Source organism: Acartia tonsa, chromosome 7 (genome assembly GCF_053477335.1).
Source record: "Acartia tonsa isolate MP-2025a chromosome 7, ASM5347733v1, whole genome shotgun sequence".
NCBI lineage: Eukaryota > Metazoa > Arthropoda > Copepoda > Calanoida > Acartiidae > Acartia > Acartia tonsa.
The window spans coordinates 19,474,577-19,484,060 of record NC_137266.1 but is presented as its reverse complement, the minus strand read 5'-3'; the positions used below and the strand labels follow the sequence as shown (position 1 = coordinate 19,484,060).

The window sequence follows — 9,484 nt, the reverse complement described above, 5'->3', positions numbered from 1 at the left end:
AATATGACACACTGTTCAAGGACATACTTTCTTACATAAAATTTAAGCTTTACTGAGCGCTTTTAACATTGTAACTTTTTGTCACAGGAATCATTTTTAAAAATTTGTTAGATAATTTGGTCACATAAAAACTTGCTATTAAAAAAGTTTAAACCAAATTCATATGGATTGTCTAGTAACACTTATAGAGTTGTTACACTTCTTAAATCATACTTCACTGTTATGAGAATCATCATGCTAAGATTAAAAGTAATAGGACAATTGCATAAATTAACTTTCCGTTGCAAGAGATAAATTTCACCTACAGAAATTCAGAGAAATCTTCACTGAGAATGCAACCTACCAAAATTAAAGTTGAGAAAAATATAAGGAAATCTAACACTCCAATATAGGTCGTATACGTTAAATTAAGTTGATGCAAAGCTGAATTAAACTGGATAAAGGTTGTTACTTTCTAAATGGCTGCATGCATTTTCTTTTCACTTTTATTACGATATGATGTGCCATTTTTGTTACTACAACTACGCCACTAGAGGCCTGTAACGTCACTTGATTGGGGTAGGTTGAGAGCTCAACACCCAAAAAGGATTCTAGTTTTTTGAAGAGTAAAAAAATATGTTGGATTCTTTGAAGGTGTTCTTTTAAGAGTGGGAAAAAAAATAATGTTAATGCAGTAATTTTCACTTTTATCATTAAACTTGTAACGTACAGTGTCTCTGCAGCCAAACTTGTTTGTGGAGAGAGGGGAATGGTGAAAGGGAATAAATTGTACTGTTTGTGTCTTGTCTTGTCATGATAGAAAGTTTTTTTCTGTATTTGATTACTTGGGAACAAATGATTTAGAAACGTATATGATTCCTTGTAAAACATTGAGAGACGTTATATTGACACATAATTAATTTAATTTAATTAAAAAACCTTTAAAGAAAATACCCATTTCTTCATGCCTATAAAATTTAAAGTTATATTATACAAAAACAAAATTGTAAGATATATATTTTAGTACAATATTTTTTAGGGAGTAAAATCGATCACCAATAAAGCTTCTTATTTTTTTTATTTATAATTTTGTTAAAAATTTATAAAAGTCAGGACTTGTGGTTTCGTCCCTAGACACTAGGGGCTTCGCGCATGAAAGAAAAGTTTTACTACATTTTTGTCATAGTTTATAACAGAAAAAAATTAGGGGGGGGGGGGGGTTGGGGTTAATATTTTCTTCCAAAAGCTTTAAAACCACCATAGGACCAGTATCCTGAATATAATAATTGACTAAAAATATCTTAATTTAATGCTATTATGTACATACCTCTCACATGGCCCTGCTTAAAAAACTTTCTAATTCTATGTCTGGCCGTTCATAATTCTATCCTTTAATATAAAGTATAGTAGTAAAGTATAAATTTTGGAAATTGCAGGTCTAAATTGGTAAATATAAGATACTAGCGGCTAAGCCCTAGAGGCCTCCAGGGGCACTTGAGGAGGGGGGGGGGGGTAAATTAGTTTGTAAATTGGGGTGAAGAGGATTTTTTTCTAGGGGAGATTTCTATTGGGAGGGTGGTGGTATCCTTCCTAAAATAGTTATAAACCTTCCCAGGACCTATGAGAAGCAACCCTGAAAAGGAGAAACCTATCGGTTAAGCAGTTAGCGAGATCCTTCGCTACAGACATAAAAACCTTACTACTTTATATTATAGGATGTGACGTTTGAAGCTTTTTATTGTGCCTTTAAAAAATTACGTTATTTTTAATGGCCTGCCATTAATAATTTTAGTCTGTGTATTGGCCTATCATTGGTATTGGATGACGTCATTTTTTACAAGCACTATAACCAGCTTTATGATGTTTGTCTGTATATATAAGATCTTTCCTGTGCTAATTAAATAATGTTTTAATGTTGGCATCCTTGGTATTGTAATGAAGTATAGACAAAAAGATTTTTAAAGAAATGAAAAACACATTCTATTATTTATAAAAATATATTTTCTTATTTATATCAATAATGATAAAATTTATTTTAATACTTTGGTTGGTCTACTATTACTTGAGCATTATATTTACTTTGTCTTCCTCGAGCATCCAACTCATTCGCAATCTTAACAAAAATCAAGGATGAAAATATCCATAAAAATGAAGCTCTGAAACAGTAGGACAAACGAACATTAACACGTCATATTCTGAGTGTAAGAACTGAATAAGCAGAAAAAATTTGTTGCAAAACAGATTGAATACAGAATACTGTTTATGGACATACTTTTTTAGGACTTGATTATAGACTAAATATCAAATAAAAAATTATTGTCAAACCTAAAAAAATTGACAAATTTAAATGGGCTATGGACATTCTGGAAACAATTATAGAGTTGATACGCTTCTAAAATCTTACCTAACTGTTATAGGAGTCATAATGCAAAGTTTGAAATCGAAAGGACAATACTAACATGTCTAACGATATACATTAACGAAAAGAGCTACCCGTCTGTACCTCCATTTTAAACATGTTGATTTTTTTACTAATGGCTCATTATTTACGAAAAAAACATTTTTCTGCATGAGGTCTCAGATTTTGATAAAAACTTCCAGTCCCCTTCATTTGGTCATAAAACTAAGGGCTGGGTGATTCTTAACCTTTTTAATCCATTTAAAGTCCGATTTTTTGCGCATTTTCTCACTGTGGTGTTTTCACAATGAAAAAAAGGCATTTTTTCATAATTTTCAAGTTTAAAATTTTTACATTAATTTTCAACTTACATACATGTTTTATATATCAAATTAATTCCCCAGATGGGTACAATATAGAATTTGTCTTTAAAATCACAAAAATCATGAATTACAGGGTGTCCCAAGAAAAATGTCAAAACAGGTTTTTTAAACTTTTGACACTGTCAGGAAACGAATTTTGCCCATTTCTTGCCTAGAGAGAGAATATCATCCATTTTACAACACATATGAAGTAAATTTGGCGTGGTAACTCCAAATTTGGACACCTGAGAAATTTTTGAAACACCCTGTAAAAGTGATTTTTGCGTCTGTAGAGCTAAAATTGGTCCAAATTGATTATTTTTTTCAAATTAGCATACAAAGTATCTAAGTATGTTAGGCCATAGTGTTTTCTGACCAGATTACAATTTTTGTATTTTTTGGACACCCTGTATTTTCAAAAAAATGAGAAAATTTTTTTGTTGTTTTTTTCAATTTTTTCTTCTTTTTTTAAGTTACCTAAAACTGTCATATAGATACAGATTTTGACTCATAACAATAATATTTGCCTATTTTACAAATTTACACACTTTTGGGACACCCTGTGCATGTTTTTAAAAAATGGTGGTTTTTGCCCCTTTTTTGGGGGAAGGAGTCGTTTTAAGGCCAGAGACTATTTCTTCATTTTTATACAACTTTTCAAGGCACATAATTTGTTATTTAATCATCAACCGCCTCCGGCGAACCGTTTTGCCGTTATTCACTGCCAAAGGTGGAATTTTGACCTTTTTTACCGTTCTCAAGGTTTTAACGGGCATTTTTGGTAAGAAGGCATTGATTTATTAAGATCACTCTAAAATACTTTTATTTAGGCTATTTTATTTACTAAATCATATGTGAAGTATAAATTTTTGTGCATCTAACCGTTTTTCGTCAAGATGGATTTCAATTGTTAAAACATAAATCATATAAATATATTATAAAATAAAATATAAATCATGTTCATTTAAAATTCCTTTTGACAAAAATGGGTTGGATATACAAAACATTTTACTGTACATGAAATTTAGTAAATAAAATAGCCTTAATAAAAGTATCACTAAAAATGCCCGTTAAAACCTCAAGAACGGTAAAAAAGGTCAAAATTCCGCCTTTGGCGGTAAATAACGGCAAAACGGTTCGCCGGAGGCGGTTGATGATTAAATAACAAATTATGTGCCTTGAAAAGTTGTACAAAAATGAAAAAATAGTCTCTGGCCCTAAAACGACTCCTTCCCCCAAAAAAGGGGCAAAAACCACCATTTTTTAAAAACATGCACAGGGTGTCCCAAAAGTGTGTAAATTTGTAAAATAGGCAAATATTATTGTTATGAGTCAAAATCTGTATCTATATGACAGTTTTAGGTAACTTAAAAAAAGAAAAAAAAATTGAAAAAAACAACAAAAAAATTTTCTCATTTTTTTGAAAATACAGGGTGTCCAAAAAATACAAAAATTGTAATCTGGTCAGAAAACACTATGGCCTAACATACTTAGATACTTTGTATGCTAATTTGAAAAAAATAATCAATTTGGACCAATTTTAGCTCTACAGACGCAAAAATCACTTTTACAGGGTGTTTCAAAAATTTCTCAGGTGTCCAAATTTGGAGTTACCACGCCAAATTTACTTCATATGTGTTGTAAAATGGATGATATTCTCTCTCTAGGCAAGAAATGGGCAAAATTCGTTTCCTGACAGTGTCAAAAGTTTAAAAAACCTGTTTTGACATTTTTCTTGGGACACCCTTTAATTCATGATTTTTGTGATTTTAAAGACAAATTCTATATTGTATCCATCTGGGGGATTAATTTGATATATAAAACATGTATGTAAGTTGAAAATTAATGTAAAAATTTTAAACTTGAAAATCATGAAAAAATGCCTTTTTTTCATTGTGAAAACACCACAGTGAGAAAATGCGCGAAAAATCGGACTTTAAATGGATTAAAAAGGTTAAAAATCACCCAGCCCTTAGTTTTATGACCAAATGAAGGGGACTGGAAGTTTTTATCAAAATCTGAGACCTCATGCAGAAAAATGTTTTTTTCGTAAATAATGAGCCTATTTTAACAACAAATTTTTAAGTTATCTAATAATCCGATTGATCTGAATTTTGGTATACTGATTCCTGGGACAAGAAAGTATAATATTATAAGAGAAGTAACTCTATAATCAAGTCCTAAACATGTAAGTATGTCCATAAACATTATCCTGTATCAAAGAGTTGATTTCAACAAATTTACTTACAATTTTGCTTCGACTTTTATACATTTATATTCTGCTTATTCAGTTCTGACACTATACAAGTGTCAATGTCCGTTTGTCCTACCGTTTCAGTGCTTCGCTTTTATGGATGTTGTCATCCTTGTTTCTAACATATTTTAAGGATAGTTTTTAGACAACATATTAATAATAAAATTAATTATAGATGAAACCCAATTATTAAAGAACACAAATAATAATTACAAATACCTGACAACTGACGCAACAGCCAAAACAACAAGCACACAGAAAATCTTCACAGTCAGATCCCTAAACAAATAGTACTGTTGTTTTAAATTTAAATAATATTTTTGTTTCTGTTTAAGTTTTCTGCTATTTTTTAAACAAAACTATTCAACATTAAGGATAAGTCCGTTTGTTCCTAAAGAATAGCTCTTTGAGAATTTGAAATATAAGAATTGGCAATCGTTTTCAAACTTTGCATTTGTGCAATTGCATCCTGTAACAGTGATTTACTATTTTTAAAAAACCGCGACACTGGCTCAACACGTTGTGCAGAAAGGTGATTGGTTCGAATCTCGGTCCGACACCGCGTCATAACTAAAAACATTAAAAAAGGTTCCTACTGCTGCTATGTCAGATGCGCGACGTAAATAGTTAGAGTGGGGGGAATGTCTTGGCCAAAAAGAGGCGCAACTTGTTACCATGCACAGTTTGGACTTCTCAGACAAAGGTCGTGCATCTCCGAGAGTTGGTTGTCTGATGGGCGAATGCAACGCTTTACACCGCAATCTTAAGCGGAGTGTGTTTCAAGGTGCGTGGAGAGATCTAGTACCCGAACCCCCGTAGAGTCTTAACTATTTAAAAAACATATCAAGAAAATACCAAGTTGTTATGTACTTAGCAACAAAAAAACACAAGTTCAAATATATCCATAGCCAACACTGAAACAACAATTGGTGATATCTTTGTTTTTTTTCCTATGCCAAACTCCTGTGGGGGCCAATGCCATAACATTGCAAGAGTTCAAATTCTGTAGGGCCTAAATTTGAAGTGTCCTAATTCTCCGGGGCTTCCCAGCATCCAACTTGATCTGAACTAACCTAACCCAAAGCAATATAAAAAAAAGAACTACCCCTCTCTTATGTTTTTAAAAAAAAAGGGGGGGGGGGGGAAGAAGGTCTTGCTGGAAAATCCTTTGAGGGAAACCGACTTTTTTTGTATGAACACAGACATTTTGGTTGAGTAACTCATATTTTAGTTTAAGTAACAGGGAAATTATATAGAAGTTTCTTTTTGGGACAATCAGACATACGAACATGCCATAATTATATTACACTACTAAAAGCAAGATAAGGCATACTATTTTTTATTTACATAGAAAGAAGGTCTCCTGTACTTTTAATTGTCATTTACGTCATTAGTTTACAAGATTTGTTTTGCTATGATATTCCAAAATGTCCACCTTGCTTTTTTATTATTTTATAGACTTTTTAGGAATATTCATTGGTTTAATTGAATATTTAAAGGATTGTTTCTATATAGTTGTCTCTTAGCTTTTCTTTGTACCATTGCTTTTATGGATGTTGTCATCCTTGTGAAGTTATTAATCAATAACCATACCCTTATTCCATGAATAGTTCTGATCTTTTTTCTCAACATAAAGTTAGGTATTAGAGGGGTCAACAAACTAAAATACACAGAAATAATTAGAATAGTTATTTGTTCTATCTATGCAGTGGCGTGCAAAAGGAAGATGTGTTTATTTTGTAAAGACCTCTCTAACAAAATTGCATAACCTTAGATGTCCTACCCACTGTACTTCTCTACAAGTGTCTTAACCCCCCCCCCCCCCTAAAACAGCCAAGAAGGGTGTCAAATATTTCGGGTTCGCTAACCACACTCCCTGATGGCAAAACTCTATGCACCATACTGGTTTCTGTATCTGTGCTAAGCTTTTAATATTAATATCTATAGAAATAGGAATACATGACCCGATTTTTTTCTGCTGGAACTTGAAAACAAATGTCGTGAAGACAAAGGTTTAGTTTTCTGTTGTGTGTATCTAAATTAAAGATCCGTCTTATATTTGATCATGCAACAACCACCTTAACCCTTACTGATAAGACATTGATTAGTATTTAAGAGGCATTATTTGATTAGATATCATTAATGAATTGATTTATATGATTCTTTATTTAGTTGGATGTACTTATAATACCTTAGCTATAGCGTAGATCCTCTTACAATCGATAAAAACTGAAGTATGTCCCTACTATTGGAACATCAGAGCTCTAACCCTATTAGGCTTTATCACTAATGAGCAACTCTATTTTTTATTTCATTTACTTAACATATATATCCTAACCTAAATTGATTTTAAAAATATTGTTTTTTTTCTTTAAAAAAATTGGTTTTGGTCCATATAGGTTTTTAAGGGAAACAACTCTGCAATTTCTAAGTCAGCAACGTTGCATACCATGAAAGAATAAGACAACAGCAACCGTTTTCCCCCAATCTTTTAGCATTTGTATAGATCTGTACACAGCAACAACACAAACCCATCATACCTGAAAATGGAATGTTGTAAAAAGCTTACAATATAAATATAACATGTATTTATATTGTATTTGTATCAATTAACTCTTGATTACATCTGATTTCTTTAAAATAACAGAATGTCTATTTGTCTGTCTATATATCTGCATTTAAAGATAGCCATAAACACTGGACTAATATGGCTATTCTATTATTAAGGTGAAGTTTTTTGTATTTTGTGGGAAGGTACCTCCACCCTCTGATAGAGATATCGCACATTAAAAAGAAGTTTTTAGCAAAACATTAACAATGCTGCCCATTTTTTGTACCTTATTTATCTATTTTTGTAAATATTGTAATCTTGTTATTGTTGCACTACGTAAGAATAAATTTGTTCTTGTTTTTAGAGGAAAATTAAACAAAAATACAAATTTGAGGTAAAGGGAAAATTATTCATTAACCATATCTATAAATTGTCAAATTAAATTGAATGCTAGAATTTGCTCGATATTGATATAGTTTTTAGGGAAGGAGAGGACAATGGACAATTAACCTGATTTTCCAAAAACACTTTTGTGTTTCCCCACTAATCGCTTAGTGAGGCAAAATTGTTTTCGTGAAAAATCCTCAAAAATCACATCAAAAATCTACAAAATTTAAGTTTAACCCTTCAATGATTTTTTTAATTTTGTAGATTTTTGATGTGATTTTGGAGGATTTTTCACGGAAACAATTTGCCTCACTAAGCGATTAGTGGGGCAATTTTTTTTAAGAATCCACCTCAGCATACTTACAGTTTCCCATATCAAAACAACAATCGTCTATTGGATGCTCCCAGTATGTCATTTTTATAAATATGTATTTTCTACAAAAAAAAATAAAAAGTCTGATTAATTTGATGTATTAAATGTTATAGAATTGTATCTAAAGTATGGCTTCGAAACCGATTAATATCCACTGGATTAGAAATGGTTCTCAGCCATACGGAAAAATCATGTATCTTATCGTTTTATGGACAATTTTCTGCGAATAGTATTATTAAATCTTAATATTAATACCAGTTATGTTATCATCCCGGGCTTTCGGCCCCTTGGGGCTATCAAAACCAAAATTAATCTTATAACTTATTTTTATTATCTGCGGAAAGCTGTCTATAATACGATACGATATATAAACTACAATCTTACGTTGATATGTCTCGAACCTTTGACATAAAGGTGCACAGATTTTTAATTGAATAGGATATAAAACAAACAGGGATAAGACAATGGGCAATAAATTGAAGCAAATCCCCAATAATGCTCAAAAAAGCTACTTCTTATGTAATTTTGAAATTATTGGTTGAAAAGTTTGGACATTGCTAGTCTACACAAACCAATAAAGATTTAATGCCAAATGTCACAGAATATGAAAAAAAAGGCAGTTGCAGTTCAATGTTATGCTAGAAGCTCAAATATTTATTTTATCCCTGAAAAAATTTGTAAACAATAATGCGTAAAAGAAAGAAAACTTTTAAAAACAAAGCTTTGATTTTTAACAAGATGAACAGCTGTGTTGTGACTGCAGCGGCGAGTTTAGCTGTTAAATCACGTCCGTCGGACCGGAGTATCATACAAGTAAAATAATGATTTCGTAGATATCACAATGTCAAAATTTCATAATAAGCAATGACGCTTTTTTATTTTGAAGGGGGAAGAAAAGGGTGTAGATTACTTTCTTGGAGCTTTGCAGCTGTTAGGATAATTTTTCTGTTCTGATATTTTTACGCCAGTGATTGCACACCCCATGTAGAAAGTTAATGGGTAACAGGTTAACAACAGTAGTTGTCAAGACAAACAAGGATAACATCACACATAAAGGCGAAGCCCAACCTACCAGACAAAGAACAAAATGTTAATAAGTGCATACCCTTTTAAAATGTATCGTTATTATGTCAACAAAATATGGAGATATAATATGGAAAAACATAATTTTAATTGACCT

General features: G+C 31.5%; 1 protein-coding gene across 1 annotated transcript; it reads right to left on the bottom strand.

The window, feature by feature from the left end:
- Nucleotides 1-1,960: 1,960 nt before the first annotated feature.
- On the bottom strand, nucleotides 1,961-8,364 carry LOC145324182 (cornifelin homolog). Its single transcript, XM_080166808.1, has 5 exons — nucleotides 8,296-8,364; nucleotides 7,443-7,533; nucleotides 6,587-6,653; nucleotides 5,213-5,272; nucleotides 1,961-2,092 (listed from the first exon to the last, which is right to left on the bottom strand). The coding sequence occupies exons 1-5, from the start codon at nucleotides 8,345-8,347 to the stop codon at nucleotides 2,015-2,017; spliced, it is 348 nt and encodes a 115-aa protein (XP_080022934.1). The 5' UTR covers nucleotides 8,348-8,364; the 3' UTR covers nucleotides 1,961-2,014.
- Nucleotides 8,365-9,484: the final 1,120 nt, after the last annotated feature.